Raw genomic sequence first — 18,610 nt, forward strand, 5'->3', positions numbered from 1 at the left:
TCAAGCAGGACCACCAAGTATTCGTGCACCCCGTACGGATCATGGGTGGATCGGCTCTTTGAGCCGATTCACGGGATAACTCGAGAGCCGATCGAGGCTCGTATTTAACGTTTACATGTATGCCTCCGCAGAAACTAAGCGAGGCAACCTCATCACCTTCTCGACCAGGTATAGGTCAGGTGGCACGCCCTTGCACTCCGCAACGCCGCGTGTGACCGGAAGAGCATTGCGGGCCGTCGCTCGGAGGGGTCTCGGCCAGCCGCAGCTCTAGGCCCCCCCGGCTCTACAGTGTTGACAAGGCCGCTGCCCGCCGGTGGGTTTTGGCAGTCAACACATTCTGGCACGCCCGGTGGGACCATCGTCTACATCAACCACATCGCCATCTACATCTGAGATGGCGTACGGCCCGCCAGTCACATGCGACGAAATCAAAGCCATCCTCGAAGCCGCACTCTTCGGCTCCTCCCACCGAACCCACTCCCATGGCGTCAGGGGGAGGGGCTCCACGCCCGAAGGCGCACTTGATGGGGGAAATCTCTCCACCCCGTTGGAGGAGCGCACCAAGTCTCTGAAGCATGGGGATCTGCCCAAGGAGCTCAGAAGGGAACATGACGGGATCAAGGCAACCCTTGGAACCGAACTCATCGGCTCCGCTGAGAAGACCCAGCCGCACGGTATCGGGCTTGGTAGAAACCCACGTCCGGGTCCCGGTGTCGACACGGTGGATCTCAGCCACCCCATAGATCGGCCAAAGTTTTCCTTTGGTGTCAATGTGGCAGGATCTGCAATTCGCCATGACAAAGAGGAAACAGAAAGCAGCCACTCCCGTGGCAAGGATGAAGAGGGAGCCGATCCGCGCGGCCAACCCCGAGGTGAGGACATGCGGTACCTGGCAAGGGAGGGAATAAGAAGCATGCGGTATCAACGCCCACACTCCAAGCACCCTCTCAGCAAATACGAGCAACACCAAGACCGACGTCGGCGCTACGACGCCGACGATGAAAGGAATTTCTGGTCTGATGCCGAGGTCGGAAGGTACCGCCAACATGGTAGAAGCAACAACGGGTACGGTCGTCGCGCCGAAGGGAGGCCAAGGGGCAGAGTGACATGGATAAGCACTCGGGACTGCCCGTTCTTCAAACATTGCTGGGACTCAGGGATGAGCCGATTGCCAACAATCGAGGACTGCCCAGAATGCAAACAAAGGAAGAAGGGTGCCGCTAACGTGTCTGTGTTCAGCCGGCTAGGGCCTTTCCCGCATCGGGACAAGCGTGCCGAGTCCCCTCAGATGGAAGATCTCGAGGAGCTAGAGGACGGTAGTGAAGAATACAAATATCATCAGCCCAGATGGTACCCTGATGGGCTCAGCCGTTCCCAGAAGCAAAGAGTCCAGCGTCTGCGTGAGTTGGAAGAAGCCGAAAGATTATACTTGCGCACGCTAGGGAAGGCACGGCCTGATCCGGCCGCCAAAATTCTGCGAACCACTGGACGAGGAAGGTCAGCCACAAAGAAAAGAGTGGCGCCCCGAACGGAGAAAAGCCGATGATGAAACGTCGGCCGGCACAAATATGGTGTTTATCCTCCCGTCGGAGTTCGGTACTCCGGGCTTAGATGAGACATCCGTGGCACAACTTGATCTGCGGCCCACGGCCGGTTATCTTTGAGAAGCCCCGAGACAGGAGCTACGGGCATCCGAAGGCCATGTACTTACGAGGGTATATCGATGGGAGGCCCAGTAAACAGGATGCTTGGTGGACACCGGAGCGGCGATTAACATCATGCCGTACTCTATGCTACGTCGGCTGGGACGCTCGAGTTCGGATCTAATCAAGACCAACGTAACGTTGAGCGACTTCAACGGCCAAGCGTCCGAAGCACAAGGAGTTCTGAATGTGGATCCGACCGTAGGAAGAAAAACCATCCCCACGGCGTTCTTTATCGTTGATAGCACGAGCGAGTTATGTCTGTTTTGCTAGGAAGAGATTGGATCCACGCCAACTGCTGCATTCCCTCCACGATGCACCAATGCATAATACAGTGGGATGGTGATGAGGTAGAGGTCATCCAAGCCGACGACTCGGCCGAAGTTTCAACGGCTGGCATGAACGCATGGGAAGCAGCAGGCCAAGAACCCCTCTCAGGCATCAAATTGGACGACTGCGAGCGCATCGATGTGACAAAGGGAAGGGTTAAGCTAGTTTTATCCACTGGCCTGACCATGTAGTTGAAGCCAAGCGATGTGCAAGTTGCCGAGGCCGATCCTTGTGATCGGTCCCAAGGGTCTATGAAGGAGCAGTACAAAACCTTCACTGAGCAAACAGCGTGGAGGCCGATTCCAGTGATCGGCCGCGAATATCCTCACCATCCATACTTGCTCGGGTTCAACACATTCATGGTCCATCGAGCCGATGTCATCAAATCTCTCGACAGAATCGGCTCGGGGGGGCGCCCAAGTGGATGAAACACGAGGGTATGCAGTAGAAGAGTCTCATCCTTTAATGGTGGATATTGGAGTATGGGGGCCGATACACAGGTCGGCCAAAAAATTCGAAAATTTTCGGGAATAGCCGATGCACGGATATCGACTTAAGAGCAGGGAGCTAGTTCCCTCCAAGAATCTGGAGGGCGTCAGAAATACGAAGACGTTCTCACCGGAAGTTGCCTCAGCCTGCCGAAGATGATGAGCTGATCTGATCAGCAAGGCGCAAGGCTTGGACTAAAGAAGCTCGGGGGAGGGCGGCTCGCCCTGAAATTCCCTCACTCTGAAGAGCCGATTTGTTCTGAATCGGTTGATACGGCGTTGCGAGTTGGAAATCAAGGATGATTGACGTGATCAGCTCGCTGCTATTCTCACCTTGAAGGCCCGGGGGCAGCTCGCCGTGAAGGTCTCTCGCTCCGGGAGCCGGTTTCGTTGGGATCGGCTGAACTCTGCACCACAAGTTACCTAGAGAATGGTGCTTATGGTGCAAAAAACTATCATAGCCTGATGGATCGGCTGTATGGACCCTCAACGGAAGGGAGGTGATCGGCTGGTGGCCCTGCGGGATAGCTCTCTTGGACAAGGTTGAGCCCGCCCCGAAATCTCGATGGTGATGATCTGTCCTTTATCCTCGCTTCGGCTGAGGCTCGGGGGGCAGCTCGCCCTCGAAGTTTAACCAACTCTGTCGAAGTGGGCCCACTCTTCGTGACGGCTCGTTCAAAAGACAGTGATTATTGTAGAAGGAAGCTGCCGGAGCTGGACGAGCAGAATTCGGAGAGGATAATGAAAAGAAGACCTGACATTATTTTAGGAGTTCTGCCGTTAGGTTCAACATGCCATCTTGAGAGATCTGCGGATTTGTGCGAGTAAAGGTTTGGCCTTGCGTGGCAAGGAGTTTGGAGTGCGGGTGGATCTATCTCGAAATTTAGTGTGGGAGACCGGTGCGATGCCATCGGCTTGTTGGGCATTGTCCAGTTTGGCAATCGGCAGAATCAGAAGGAAAGACAATCGGCTAAATTATCATAAAGAGAATCGGCAAAATCGAGTTGGGGAATTTCTTCATTAATAAGCCAGATTTCTTACATAGAAGAGCTGATTGCTCTCAAAAGGGAAGACCAGGGGGATACATTGCCCCGTCTGCTACTGCTAGCCCTATGCTAAGACCCTATCTAGGGGCTGCTGCTGCCCTCGTCGTCGTCGTCGTCGCCGTCGTCACCACCGCCGGTGCTGCTCCCCGCCGGCTCGTCGTCGCTGCTCCAGCGGCCGCCGATAGGACCCTCGTCGTCTTCGTCCTCTTCGTCGGCGTCGTCGTCCATTGTCGACGTCGCTGAAGTTCCCGGGCCGAAGGTGGCGGCGTTTGGCCGGCGGCTCGTCGGAGGAGCTGTCTTCATCCTCCTCCTCCTTTCCCTCCTCCTTCACCTCCTCGGAGGTGGTGAAGTCCGCCCGGAGAGGCGGTCGTCTTCGCTCTCCTCCACTACTTCCTCGTCAGCAAGGAAGCGGAGGTCGCTCTCCCCGTCGGTTTGGGATTTGTCATCCTCGGACCAGACGGAGGAGTCATGATCCTCTTTGTCCCACTTTGTCGGGGCAAGGATGTCGTACGCCGCTTGTGTACCCCACGAGGACATGGTTGCAGGGGAGGGTTTTTTGGAGCGCTACTGCGGAAGGGGTAAAGAAGAGAACTGTTCGTTGCGGCTAAATAAAAGGAGGGTTTTTAATTTCCGAGCAGTTCTCGAGGACATGGTGCCAAAACTGTCAAATCGTGCAGAGAAGTTGGGAAGGCAAGTCGTCATGATGAGGCGTGCTGCGACAGTTCCGCTCTGCCGTGACACGACCCCTCTGAGGAAAAAAACAGAGTGGTTTTGAAATTATCATTACCAAAACCGGGGGGCATGTGTTATCACCAGATTTTGGCTAAAACGGGAGGTGGGCCGCGATCAAGATGGGCTTGGGAGATTACATATGGAAGAACTATGAAGCGGCCTCGCACGGAGAATTTGGGCTAGTTAGCCCGTGTATCTTAATATAATAGATTGTATATCGGTTTAGAAGTTAGATTTTATCTCGTGCACGGTTTAGTGCACGCCCACATTAGAAAGTCCGCTGGACTATAAATATGTACCTAGGGTTTATGGAATAAACAACTCACGTTCAACCCCAAAAACAAACCAATCTCGGCGCATCGCCAACTCCTTCGTCTCGAGGGTTTCTATCAGGTAAGCGACATGCTGCCTAGATCGCATCTTGCGATCTAGGCAGCACAAGCCCACGTTGTTCATGCGTTGCTCGTATCGAAGCGTTTTTGATGGCGAGCAACGTAGTTATCATTAGACGTGTTAGGGTTAGCATTGTTCTTCGTTTAAGCATGCTTACGTAGTGCAACCCTTGCATATCTAGCCGTCCTCACGCCTATCTCAGGTGTGGGGCGGCACCCGCTTGATCATTATTTAGTAGATCTGATCCGTTACGATTGCTCCTTGTTCTACAAGGATTAGTTTAATATCTGCAATAGTTTGGCCTTACAATGGGGGGAGGATCCGGTGGCACGTAGGGTGGCGTTCGCAAGTCCTAAACGGGATGTTCCTAGGATCAACTTCGTGTTGGTTTTTGGCCTTGTTTAGGATCGGCTTACGAGCACCGTGCGTGGCCGCAAGGCCCAACCTGGAGTAGGATGATCCGGTTATGCGGTGAAAACCCTAAATCGTCGTAGATCTCATTAGCTTCATCTTGATCAAGCAGGACCACCAAGTATTCGTGCACCCCGTACGGATCATGGGTGGATCGGCTCTTTGAGCCGATTCACAAGATAACCTGAGAGCCGATCGAGGCTCGTATTTAACGTTTACATGTATGCCCTGCAGGAAACTAAGCGAGGCAACCTCATCACCTTCCTGACCAGGTATAGGTCAGGTGGCACGCCCTTGCACTTCGCAACGCCGCGTGTGACCAGAAGAGCATTGCGGGCCGTCGCTCGGAGGGGTCTCAGCCAGCCGCAGCTCTAGGCTCCCCCCGGCTCTACAGTGTTGACAAGGCCGCTGCCCGCCGGTGGGTTTTGGCAGTCAACAGAGACACCTCTAGTGAACTGTGGACCCCGGTCCATTCTTTAATACTGAAATACAAATCTGCTGCAATACTTGTTTTTACTGTTTTCTCTGCAAACAATCATCTTCCACGCAATACGGTTAATCCTTTGTTACAGCAAGCCGGTGAGATTGACAACCTCACTGTTTCGTTGGGGCAAAGTACTTTGGTTGTGTTGTGCAGGTTCCACGTTGGCGCCGGAACCTCCGGTGTTGCGCCGCACTACATCCCGCCGCCATCAACCTTCAACGTGCTTCTTGGCTCCTCCTGGTTCGATAAACCTTGGTTTCTTTCTGAGGGAAAACTTGCTGCTGTGCGCATCATACCTTCCTCTTGGGGTTGCCCAACGAACGTGTGAAATACACGCCATCAGCCGCCCGGTTGACCGGACCACCGACCGGACCGGCCGGTCCACAGCCCGGTCGACCGGATTCCAGACCGGACCAGTCCGAGTCTGTCTCGACCAGATCTATTCTGGGTCGGTTATTCTTGTATCTTTTCGACCAGATATCGTCCCGGACACCTATATAAGTGCCCAGGACGCCCCCCTAGCTGCTTTAGACCACGTTTAAGATAAACCCTAGTTCTTAGTTGTTTGCTCTAGCAAAACTATTGAATCCCTACACCATATTGCATGATATTGTGTAGATCCTGTAAAAGTCTTGTGTGATCTCGTCTGTTCCATTGGGAATTAGACGGTTGCAACTTACCGCTTCGTGGTCGGCGGCTACGTGCGCAAGTGTGTGGAGTTGTGAATATCTTGCAGGGTTGAGAGCTGTTGCATTGGCGACAGGAACCAATCGAGAGATCTCGTTGCGTCATACAAGTTATCATCCACTTCATCGTCGTGTTTCTCCGCTGCCATCATCCCGTGATCATCATCACCACCGTTGCTTACTGAGAAGATCGGGCCACCCCATATCAAAAAAAGGTTTGAAAAATGGTAAAACAGCATTAACTTTTGCATACGATGTCGAAAAAAATGGATAATATATCAAAATCATCGTGGGAAAAAGTTACATCCAAATTCCGGATGAGGGTGGCTGCAGGCCTGCAAAGTCGCGCCGCGGAAAAAAGGCCTTGTGGCGTTGTGGAAAACCTGCTATCTCAAAGCGGGCTTTGTGGCCCAGTCCTGCCTTGCCCTCTTGGCCCACCCCTGCACCGCATATTCCCCACTACAGCTGTCAGATCGCGAGCGCCGCCGCCGCCGCTCGCCGACCTGCTGCTCAGCCGGAGCGGCTCACAGACGGCAGGCTCTCGGCTGCCCTCCCCTCCTCTCTCTGCCGGTATGACCCAAGCGCCTGCCCGCCCCTGCCACCTCCTATCCATCCCCGTCCCCGGCACTGCGCCATCTCGATTTGGATGCTCGCCCCCGCCGCGCGCACCAGACCTTGCCGGCCAACCGGCCACCGTCGTCGCACTGATGTCCCGTTGACGCGCTCGAACTCGCACCCCTTCCGTCACCAGCATGCCGATGCCGCCGCCCGCCACCAGAACGCGCGCTTCCTGCCGCTCGTTCCCGACGGCGCCGACACGGTCTCCGCGACGGCGCAACATTCGCGCCACCAGCCTCGCGCTGCGGGGCCGCATGGTGTAGGCCGCTCTGGTGCATCGCCGGGTGATCCTCGTGGTAGAAGAGGCGTGTCTTCGCGGTAGAGAGGAGCGCCATGGGCAATGACCCGAGCTCGCGCGCGCGGACGCAGGAACCTATCAAACTTGCATCTGTCCGCGTACACGCGTCCGCAGGCACCTGCTTATCCTACATTTTGCACTTGCGGCTAACGCGGCTAAAGCGTGCTCTTCTGTGGACGCGTCCACTTACATCCAGTATCCGAATTCACCAGGGTTTACCCGGTTAGCTAAATTTTAGATTCTCAAAATTCCAACTGAAAATACGAAAGCAGGAAGATTTTAGTTTTTGCTATAAATTATGGATTTTTTATTTTTTATTTTTAAAAAAATTAAAATTAATAATTTCATCATGCATAAAGATTACTATTAGTTTTACCCAATTTTTAGATTTTTAAATTTTTAGGTTTTAGATTTGGCAAAAAAAATATTAAAAAAATTAAAAAAATTAAAAAAATTAAAAATTATACAAATTAAAAAGTTAATGTTTATTTATTTATTCAAGATTATTATTAGATCGTTACTTTTATTTATTAAAAGAATTATTTGAAATTCAAACAATAAAGAAATGTGACATCGATCAACATATGTTAATAGGATTGATATGATACTAGTATCATATACATGCGTGCGCGCGAAGCACTTGGATGCGGGACTGGATGGAACTCGGAAGTTAAGCGTGCTAGTGCTAGAGTAGTGGGAGGATGGGTGACCGAGCGGAAAATTTGACCACGAGTAAGTAATTTGATTAGAGATAATTGTAGTTAGAGATAGAGACTAAACTATGCAAATAACTGAAATAATAGAAATTCTGAAAAAATAGAAAAAAAATGGAGTAGAAAAAAATTTAGAAAAAATAAAATTAGAAAAAATAAAATTAGAAAAATTCACATGGGGAGACATTTTCACCCCAGCGCACAGAATTCGTGCGGACGGACTTTTAGTCCAACCGGGACTAAAGGGGGGGGGCCTTTAGTCGCGACCCTTTAGTCCCGGTTACACAACCAGGACTAAACCCCGTTGTGAACCGGGACTAAAGGTCCTTTTTCTACTAGTGAGCGGTGCTCTTGCATGGGATAGGGTTCTCAGTGTGTGTTGCATCGGTGCCACAAACAAGTATGTATACATTTTTATGTCCGCGGTACTATTGAGTATTTTCAGTTGCATCACACTGATGATAAAATTCAGGAGAAGGTATTTCCGCAATGGCTCAGACAACCTTGTCGAACAGGTCTTGCCGGGCAAGATAACCAAACAAGGCCATGAGTATTGGAGTGCCATTTATCTGTTCTGTGGTCCAAATGCATTCCCTCAACCACGAATGGTTCAATGGATTATAGGCTCTCCAGCTTGCAGAGGGTTCTCTTGCTGCTTCCAACAAGGTCTCACTAGCTTGCTTTAGCACTTTGCTTACTGCTGCTTCTAGAATGAGTTATTTCTGAATCATGGCCCGCTTCTACATGGAGCAAAGCTACAATGAACCATGTGGAACGCTCACTGGAAAGCCTTATCTGCTTTATGTTTTCTCCAATAGTTAGAGCGAGACTTTTCATCTCATGAGCAAGTTATTAAGGATTTCCAAAGAAAATATTGTTTAACATACAAATTATCTTATTCATCTTGGTGCAGAATTAATTCTTGTAACTTTATGGTGCCAGGGGAAGTTCACAACAATCATGTTCACTAAAACACATATAACACATATGATATATGCCTAAACTGTAAGTGCTGACATGGCCAAGAAGCCAAGGGACAATCAAGAAGAAAGCAAATTTAAAGAAAAGTGATTTTTTCAGTTTTCTCGTGTTTGTAGATTTTTATCTACCAGTGTAACGCATGAACACATTTCCTAGTGATGTAGTATTACAATATTCCTGAAGGAAATCTCTCTTCCTCCTCACTGAGCCTGTGTGCTCATGATTCTGCTCCTCGGCGTGACGCTGAGGTTGTATCCATACAGACTTGCACTTGGTGGATTAATCGAGTAGAAATCCTAGTCCATCATCACACATACTCAACTCTTTCGGATCCTTCGGCTAATATTTGTTTTTTTTTTTTTTGCGAAAATTCCACCGATCTATTAATAATCATCAACAGTAGTACAAAGATACCTAAAAGTAATAAAAATTACAAAAAGGTCATTGGACCACCTAGCGACGACTACAGACACTAGCACGAGCCGAAGGCGCGCCGCTGTCCTCGCCCCTCCATCACCGGAGCCAAACTCACGACAGGTACGGAAAGATACAGGCGATCAGGTGGCGACGTAAAACCCATCTAGGGTTTCATCCCTCTCGTCGGCGACGCTGCCGGTCCGCTCCGCCTCCGGTGGCCTTGGGGCCTAGGAGGTGTGGCGGACCGCAGCCTCTCGCCGGCGGGAAGGTTTCAGTTCTTCGTTTAGTTTGTTCTCGGTGTCTTCTTCAGGATGGTGAGGCGGCGGCTACTTTCTGAAGTCAGAATAAGGTCCTCCCCGTCCTATCCTCGCTCCGGTGGTGCATCTAGCGTCGGCGGAGGGCGTGTGGAGTTGTGTGTCCGGCGGATCTCCCGAGATCCGGTCGTCTCTCGTGTTCGATTGTGTGGTTTCAGGTTAGTCTCTTCCGATCTACTAGCTTCGTAGTGTGCAAGAGCGCCACGTGGCTCATGTATAATGCTGCAGCCAGATTTGTGCCGCTTTAAGCATGACGATATGCCAAAAAAGAATGTGTACAAATATTGATATGGAGGGGCGTGCTTCAGTCCCCCTTCGGCCCTTCCAACCAAACTTGAAGGGGGTAAACGTGCGTTTGGTTCGTGACCAGAAAATATGGATGATCTCATCCCAAAAACTGAATATTTCTGAGAAAGGTTGGACCATATGATCCGTAAATTTCATGACTAATCTCACTAGCCACCTGAGAATCCATGGCCGTCGACGCGACTCCGACACCTACCACCGTCGTATGTTCTTTGGTGCTCACGAGCGGTTGGGTTGCGGCGTGGCGCCGTTCATCTTCCTCGTAGGCATAGAGCATATTTAACAGGATTGCTATTTTTCTGCCTCGTAAAATACGAGTAGAGGGCCATGTATCAAAAAAAAAGCTCACGCAAGAACCATTCCATCTAACAGACCCCGTATTTCATCCCGTATTTTTGAAAATTGCAAACCCTGGGAAATTTTTTCGATAGTTCATCACGTTCATAGATAGATCATAAATAAGATTTTACAAAATTGCGCGATCCTACTGGATCGCGACTTCTACGAAGCGACCTACTCGTCGAGGATGACGATTGTCGTATTGGCGGCGGCCTCCCGCGCCTCCATCTCCTTCACGGTGGCGATGGTCTGCGCCGCCTCGTCTTCCTCCGCCCCAGCCTTGTCGGTGGCATCTTTCATGGACGCGGCCACCGCCTGCAAGTACAGGGGGTCCTCCTCCTCCGCCTCCTCTTCCTCCTTGCCGGCTCGCGGCGCTCCTCCGCCGCTAGTGCTCTGCTGCCATGCCGCCTTCCACACGCGCTGCTGCTCCCAATCCCTCCGCCATTTCTCGAAGTCGCCGCCGCTCATCGGCTAGAGCGGCGGATCGGCCTTGTAGTAGCGCCCCCCGCCGCGAACTCGCGGAGCTTCAGCGGCACGTAGAGGGCGTCGGCGTACTTGCACGCCGCGCTCCGACTTCCGGCGGCGGAGAGCTTGCAGTGGCGCCGCCACGCCTCCTCGAGCTTGTCCGGCGAGTGGGATCGCTTCGATACGGATGCGGGGGAGGCGCTACTCATCCATCGTGCGCTCATCTACGCGGCGGTGCAAATGCTGCGCTGCGCGGCTGCGAATTGCTCGCCGGAGCGTGTGCGGGGAGGCGGCAGCGCACGGCGGAGCTAGGGTTGCGAGTGAGGGGTTGAACCCCCACTTGCACCTGCACCCTGTATTTGTAGGGGGCGGAGGGGTGGGTTTGACGGGGCCCGTATTCCGCCGATACGGGCTGGCCCGAATACGGGGCCTGCTAGACGGCCCAAAATGGCCTCACCCCCTATATCGCCGGAATTTTACGGGATGGGAGCGTTTTAAGGGGTCTGCTAGACATCTTTATATTCTTAATAGGTGATCCCATTTCTCTTCACATGCAGCCTATCCACCTCATCAAGCATCTCCCTAGCCTGCCACATGTCATCAAATATGCCACCTCAGCCATCCACGTCACCAGGGTTAAAATCCCACTAATTATTCCCCGTAAGTAAAAATAAGCCACGATTAAAATCCCACTAATCCTCTTCCTTTTCCAGTAACGTACCTTCCACTCGCTGCCATGATGTAAAACTAAATCTGAACAGAAGATGATTGTGCAGCATGATGATTCATTTGCAAAGCAGTCATGTATCATATTTTTTTAAATAGTGCGTAAGGTTTTCTGTACAGTTTTTTGCTACAAATTCCGCTGCAACGCGCGGGGTATTATCTAGTGCTCTTAGTTCTTCGTGGTTTCATGCGCTATTACGGCTGATGGCAAAGCCAGTCACAATGCGCCTGGGACCAGGCTACACATTCCACACCAAAGGATTTGTTGATGATCGATGCGCCTCGCTCTTCACCTTTTGGAAATAGGCGAAACTAATAACAATCCACCATCGTCTAAACACGGACTCCTCCACCGTTTAGTGTTTCTCCTCGATCACGAACTGGGACTCGCAAACCACCAATAGCATATAAATCCACCGCTACCGGTTCAATCTAACACCAACTCCCCTCGCCTTATGGCCCTTATCTCGTTTATGTGTCCACCTCGATTACGAAGTGAGAATCGCAATCTAAAATCCAGCCCCACCGTCAATCAGCGACTCCTTGTAATACTACTCCCGACTCTCGTCTGCCTTTGTATACTCTCTCGATCAGTCTCCATGGCTATGCCGCCGGTGTTCGTGAAGGTGGACCACATCTATCCCGGCACGAAAGGCCACACGCTCCTCGCCAAGGTGCTAACCTCCAAGACCAAGACCGTCCGCCTTAAGACCTGCGCCGGTCGGGCAGCCACGCAGAGGAGGATCGAGTGCCTCATCGGGGACGAGACTGGCTGCATCCTCTTCAACTCACCCGACGACTATGGTATGATGTGACGACCCCAATTAATTTCTCTGCGATGTAATCTAATGTTTGGCGTTCATGCGTGCTCGCTACTTGTCGCTACTTGCTGCCGGTAACCCCTTGATTTGGGAGATGTCTAACAAGCTATACATGTTGACAGTTGACGTTTTGAAGCCCGGAAACACTGTTATTCTTCGAAATGCAAAGATTGATATGTCCAAAGGAATAATGAGGCTCCTTCTTGACAAAAGGGGCCGTGTTGAAGTGACTGAACCGGCAAGCTTCGATGTAAAGGAGGACAATAATCTCTCACTGGTGGAGTATGAACTCGTTTCTGTTTACGAGTGAACATCATGTTCAATCTTTTTGTCAAAGGGTGAGCATTGTGTATTCTTTTATTTAAGCTAGGAGTAGCTGTCCACCCATACCCATTGTGAGTTATTTTATAGTACAACAGATCAATTTGGGACAATTGTTAACGCGGTTCGTTAACTTGTCTACTCTGCGGGGCATGACTACGGACGCTCCTCCATGTTGATACCGTTGCATCGGCCGCCTTGGTCGCCGGTACAAGCCGCCGGCTCCCCTTGCGCGTCTGCTGCTATTAAGTCGTCATAGGTTACAACATGTGGTGCCCTCATATTATATGGGGAGGCCGAGGCTACTAGAGTCCAACTTGAACACTACACGTAACCTGTCCACACCTATTACAACTCAAAATCCAAATGTAACCTAATTTATACACAATATTTGACACAAACTCAACACACTGCCTCCGTTCAATTGTGGCTGCAATGGCCAGCCGACGATGGGCTTGAAGTCGCATGGTTCTTGTGTCCAGAACTCTATACGACTTGGAAAACGTAAGAAAAATTGCAAGAAATTATCCGCTGGCTGCTCCAATCCATTATTTACAGCGTCAACTACAAACGCGGTAGATGTCAATGGATGGCAGTGTCATCATTATTGGCAGTCTCTTCCTCCTGCTTGACCACTGTGTCAGCCACCTGAGACTACAGAACAATAGAAGAGTCAGATGTTGGCTATATGTTTTTACCATATCATCTATAATCTATTTGTAGTCAGCTCATAGTGGGAGTAACATCGATAGTAACATCAGACACCCTAAGGTATTTTGGTGACATGGCATGAGAATAAATGATGAAAAAAATTGAGGTGGTAACTAGCTATGTTACCATAATATCACACAACCCAATACAAGATGAGTATACAACATAATATATAACACATGCATGAAACCACATATAAGTTACTAGCCAGTATAAAGGTAGTAATTTAAACTAGCAACATAACATGTTACTAGTCTAAGTTACTCCCCACTATGACGAACCTGAAGCGCTGCATCTGCCGCCTTCCGCAACGGATTGGGTGAAGGATTCTAGGGCGTTGTGGGAGCCTTGTGGCCTCCATTCTCCATCACTTGCTTTCGGGTCTGCCTCTGGTGCCATGTTGATGAGCAGGGTATCCCTGGCGGCGGCAGAAGGAGCACACGATATTGGGTCTTCACTATTAGGGTAATAGACAGCTTATATTACCAGTGGGCCAAAGGCCGCAATATATAGTACACGTACAGGTGTAAATATACAGGAAGCCCCCTAACATATGAGGAAACTACAATATAGAAATATATACATCTAACACCCCCTCTCAAACTCATGGTGGATCCACAACACTGAGTTTGGAGAGTAAGAAGTCATGCTGCGCTCGGGTTTGTGCCTTTGTAAAGAAATCCGCCAACTGCAAGTCTGAAGGCACATAATGAAGCGCAACAACCTGAGCCTGCACCTGAGCACGTGTATAAAAAGCATCAACAACAATATGCTTGGTAAGCTCATGCTTGACCGGATCACGTGCAATACTGATAGCACATGTACTGTTAGATAAAAGTGGAGTGGGTGTCGTAACAGAGACCCCAAAATCTGCAAGCAACCACCGTAACCAGATCACCTCAGCAATCAACAAAGCCATAGCCTGCCACTAGTGGAGAAGAGGCCTTTGGTCCCAAGCAAATGTCCCAGTGCTGAACCAAACCGGGTCCAATGGGGGCATTGGTCCCGGTTCGTTTCTGCCCAGGACGACCCCACCCGCTGGAGCTTGTCCCGTAGTGGCCTTTGGACCCGGTTTGTATTACAAACCGGGACTAAAGGGTCCACCGCAGGGCGCGGCAGGCCGTGTCAGTCGTGGGGAACCCTTTAGTCCCGGTTTGTAATACAAACCGGGTCCAAAGCCCCGCCTCCGGCTACATAACCTTGCCCCTGCCCAAGTGTGAGCCACACTTAGCCATTTTTTCACTTTCTTCACAAGAGGGGTGTATTACTCTCCTCTCTTCTTCACATGCACAAGAGGTGTTCGATGAAATGCTTAAGAGGATTTGCCACTTGAGTTTACACAAATCAAACCACACTTAACTTGCTTTTTTCTTCTTCATCGAGGTTAACAACTTTATCCTTTTCATACTGCAATTGATAAAATGCATGTGTATATATACATAGTGATGTTCTGTAATGGTTTTGATCAGCTTAATTATATCATGCGGATGAATCGGCAATGGATGTACATTGACCGACGGTTTGACGAGTTCACTGCGGGCCTGGATAATTTTATGGCCGTGGCGAAGGCAAACAAACATGGTGGCTTCATGTATTGTCCATGTGTGGACTGCAAGAATATCGTATATTACGCTCACTCGAGTCTTATTCACAGCCACCTTACGCGATCCGGTTTCATGCCCGAGTTACTATTGTTGGACCAAGCACGGAGAAAGAGGGGTTATGATGGAAGACAATGAAGAAGAGGAAGAGGATGATGACGGTTATCCCAATTTCCCTGAATACGATGATACTGCAGAAGGCAATGAAGACAATGAAGTAGAAGATCAAGAGGCACCGAGATGAGCCTGCTGATGATGATCTTGGCCGGGCCATTGCTGATGCAAGGAGAGAATGTGAACCGAAAAGGAAAGGTTGGCCTTCGACAAGATGATAGAAGATCACAACAAATTGTTATACCCAACTTGCGAAGATGGCCATAAAAAGCTAGGCAGCACACTGGAATTGTTGCAATGGAAGACAGAGAACGGTGTCACTGACTCAGGATTTGGAAAGTTGCTGACAATAATTAAGAGGAAGCTTCCAAGGGGTAACGAATTGCCCGCCAGTACGTACGAAGCGAAGAAGATTGTATGCCCTCTAGGATTAGATGTGCAAAAGATACATGCATGCATTAATGACTGCATCCTCTACCGCGGTGAGTACGAGAATTTGGATGCATGTCCGGTGTGCACTGCATTGCGGTATAAGATCAGACGAGATGACCCTGGTGATGTTGAGGGCGAGCGCCCCAAGAAGAGGGTTCCTGCCAAGGTTATGTGGTATGCTCCTATAATACCACGGCTGAAACGCTTGTTCGGGAATAAAGAGCACGCTAGGTTGTTGCGATGGCACAAAGAAGACCGTAAGAAAGACGTGATGTTGAGGCACCTCGCTGATGGATCCCAATGGAGAAAAATCAATAGAGAGTTCCCAAACTTTGCACAGGATGCAAGGAACTTAAGGTTTGGTCTAAGTACAGATGGCATGAATCCTTTTGGAGAGCGGAGCTGCAGCCATAGCACCTGGCCTGTGACTCTTTGTATATATAACCTTCCTCCTTGGTTGTGCATGAAGCGGAAGTTCATTATGATGCCAGTGCTCATACAAGGCCCGAAGCAACCCGGGAACGACATTGATGTGTACACTGAAGCCATTAGTCGAAGAACTTCTACAGCTGTGGTCCCTAGCAGGTGTACGTGTGTGGGACGAGCACAAGCGGGAGGAATTTGACCTAAGAGCGATGCTTTTCGTAACCATCAATGACTCGGCCTGCTCTTGGTAACATTTCGGGACAGTCAAACAAGGGATACAATGCATGCACACACTGTTTACATGAGCTCGAAGGTGATTATTTGGAAAAAGGTCGAGAAGGTCGTGTACACGGGGCATCGTCGATTTCTTAGGATTACCCATCCCGTAAGAAAGAAAGGCAAGCATTACGACGGTGAGGCTGATCACCGGAGGAAGCCTCCCCATCGTGATGGTGTTGATATATTTGGTATGGTCAAGGATCTAGATGTAATATTTGGAAAGGGTCCTGGCGGACGGTCTGTTCCGAATGACGCTGCCGGACACGCGCCCTGAAGGAGATATGCCCTAGAGGCAATAATAAAGTGGTTATTATTTATATCTTTATGTTTATGATAAATGTTTATATATCATGCTAGAATTGTATTAACCGAAACATTAGTACATGTGTGATATGTAAACAAACAAGAAGTCCCTAGTATGCCTCTTAAACTAGCTTGTTGATTAATGGATGATTAGTTTCATAATCATGAACATTGGATGTTATTAATAACAAGGTTATATCATTGTGTGAATGATATAATGGACACACCCAATTAAGCGTAGCATAAGATCTCGTCATTAAGTTATTTGCTATAAGCTTTCGATACATAGTTACCTAGTCCTTATGACCATGAGATCATGTAAATCACTTATACCGGAAAGGTACTTTGATTACACCAAACACCACTGCGTAAATGGGTGGCTATAAAGGTGGGATTAAGTATCCGGAAAGTATGAGTTGAGGCATATGGATCAACGATGGGATTTGTCCATCCCGATGACGGATAGATATACTCTGGGCCCTCTCGGTGGAATGTCGTCTAATGTCTTGCAAGCATATGAATGAGTTCATAAGAGACCACATACCACGGTACGAGTAAAGAGTACTTGTCAGGAGACGAGGTTGAACAAGGTATAGAGTGATACCGAAGATCAAACCTCGGACAAGTAAAATATCGCGAGAAAAAGGGAATTGGTAATATATGTGAATGGTTCATTCGATCACTAAAGTCATCGTTGAATATGTGGGAGCCATTATGGATCTCCAGATCCCGCTATTGGTTATTGGTCGGAGTGAGTACTCAACCATGTCCGCATAGTTCTCGAACCGTAGGGTGACACACTTAAAGTTGGATGTTGAAATGGTAGCACTTGAATATGGAATGGAGTTCGAATATTTGTTCGGAGTCCCGGATGAGATCCCGGACATCACGAGGAGTACCGGAATGGTCCGGAGAATAAGATTCATATATAGGATGTCATTTTATGTGAATAAAAATGTCGCGGAAGGTTCTATGGAAGGTTCTAGAAGGTTCTAGAAAAGTCCGGAAGAAACCACCAAGGAAGGTGGAGTCCACATGGGACTCCACCTCCATGGCCGGCCAACCCTAGTGGGGGAGGAGTCCCAAGTGGACTCCCCCTTAGGGGGCCGGCCGGGGCGGGGCAAGGGTGGCGCGGCGCGGCCAGGTGCGGCCGACGCGGGGCGGGGCTCGCGCGGCCGGGGACGGGCTAGGCCGGGGCGGGGGCGGCCGGGGCGGCGCGAGGCGCGCGCGGCCAGGGGCAGGCCAGCGGGGGGCGGCCGACGCGACCAGGCGAAGGCGCGACCGGGGTGGGGGCGACCAGCGCGGGGTGCGCACGGCTAGGGGCGGAGAGGGGTGGGTCAGGTCGGCGCGGGCGCGCGCTGCCCGGGTCGGGCCAGGCGCGGCCATGGCATGCACAGCCAAGCCAGGCCGGCGAGGGGGCGACCGGGCGCGGCGCAGCGCGAGGATAGGCGGCGCAGGGCAGGGTGGGCGTGGGAGCGGCCGTGCTTGACATGGCGAGGCGCCGGGCGGGGTGCTTGGGGGGACTGCTGCTAGCTCTCGTCGACGCACGCCCATGGCGGAGCTCCTCGCTGTGGCTGTGCCATGGCCGTTGCGGAGGCCGTGGGCATCGTCGAGGAGCTCTTCCCATGGAGCCATGATTAAGGAGAGAGATTTAAGAAGCTCCTAGAAACACAAACACACGTTTTATGGACATTTCACCTTTTACATCGCGGGACCAAAGTTTGCATCAGCCGAGAAGGAGATTTGCATCGCCAGGGCCTGTCCCTAGAGAAATTGCCATTCCAGGCATTCTTCCAGGGCCTATCCTAGGGTTGCTTCAAAACCCGTGCCATGCAAGAACGCGGGGAGGACCATGCAACCAAACGTACCAATATTCTTCTCCACTTATGCAAAAAAGGAGGATGCAGGCTACCAAACGCGCCCTATACTCTCTCGGTTTCAAAATAAGAGATACGGTTATATCTAGATGTATTTTTAGTGCATAAATATATCCGTATCAAAAAAATTTAAGAAAAACTATTTCATGACAAATAGAATACTATATTGGTAGACTGTATATACCTAGAGCTTATGTATTTATACTCCTCTGTATTGTACCTGTATTTCTACTCATATGTACACTATAAATATAACACGCAAACCCTTGAAGGGT

General features: G+C 50.3%; 1 protein-coding gene across 1 annotated transcript; it reads left to right on the top strand.

Annotated features, from left to right (window-relative positions):
- The first annotated feature begins 12,049 nt into the window (after nucleotides 1-12,049).
- On the top strand, nucleotides 12,050-12,581 carry LOC124664869 (uncharacterized protein At4g28440-like). The gene is made up of 2 exons (XM_047202293.1): nucleotides 12,050-12,254; nucleotides 12,394-12,581. The coding sequence occupies exons 1-2, from the start codon at nucleotides 12,050-12,052 to the stop codon at nucleotides 12,579-12,581; spliced, it is 393 nt and encodes a 130-aa protein (XP_047058249.1).
- Nucleotides 12,582-18,610: the final 6,029 nt, after the last annotated feature.

This window comes from Lolium rigidum, chromosome 6, assembly GCF_022539505.1.
Source record: "Lolium rigidum isolate FL_2022 chromosome 6, APGP_CSIRO_Lrig_0.1, whole genome shotgun sequence".
NCBI classification, from domain to species: Eukaryota; Viridiplantae; Streptophyta; class Magnoliopsida; order Poales; family Poaceae; genus Lolium; species Lolium rigidum.

Bases quoted from the DNA above. Each gene is read 5' to 3' on its own strand.
- LOC124664869 (XM_047202293.1), top strand. From the start codon at position 12,050: ATGGCTATGCCGCCGGTGTTCGTGAAGGTGGACCACATCTATCCCGGC. The intron at 12,255-12,393 runs GTATGATGTGAC...ACATGTTGACAG, and splicing joins CAACTCACCCGACGACTATG to TTGACGTTTTGAAGCCCGGA.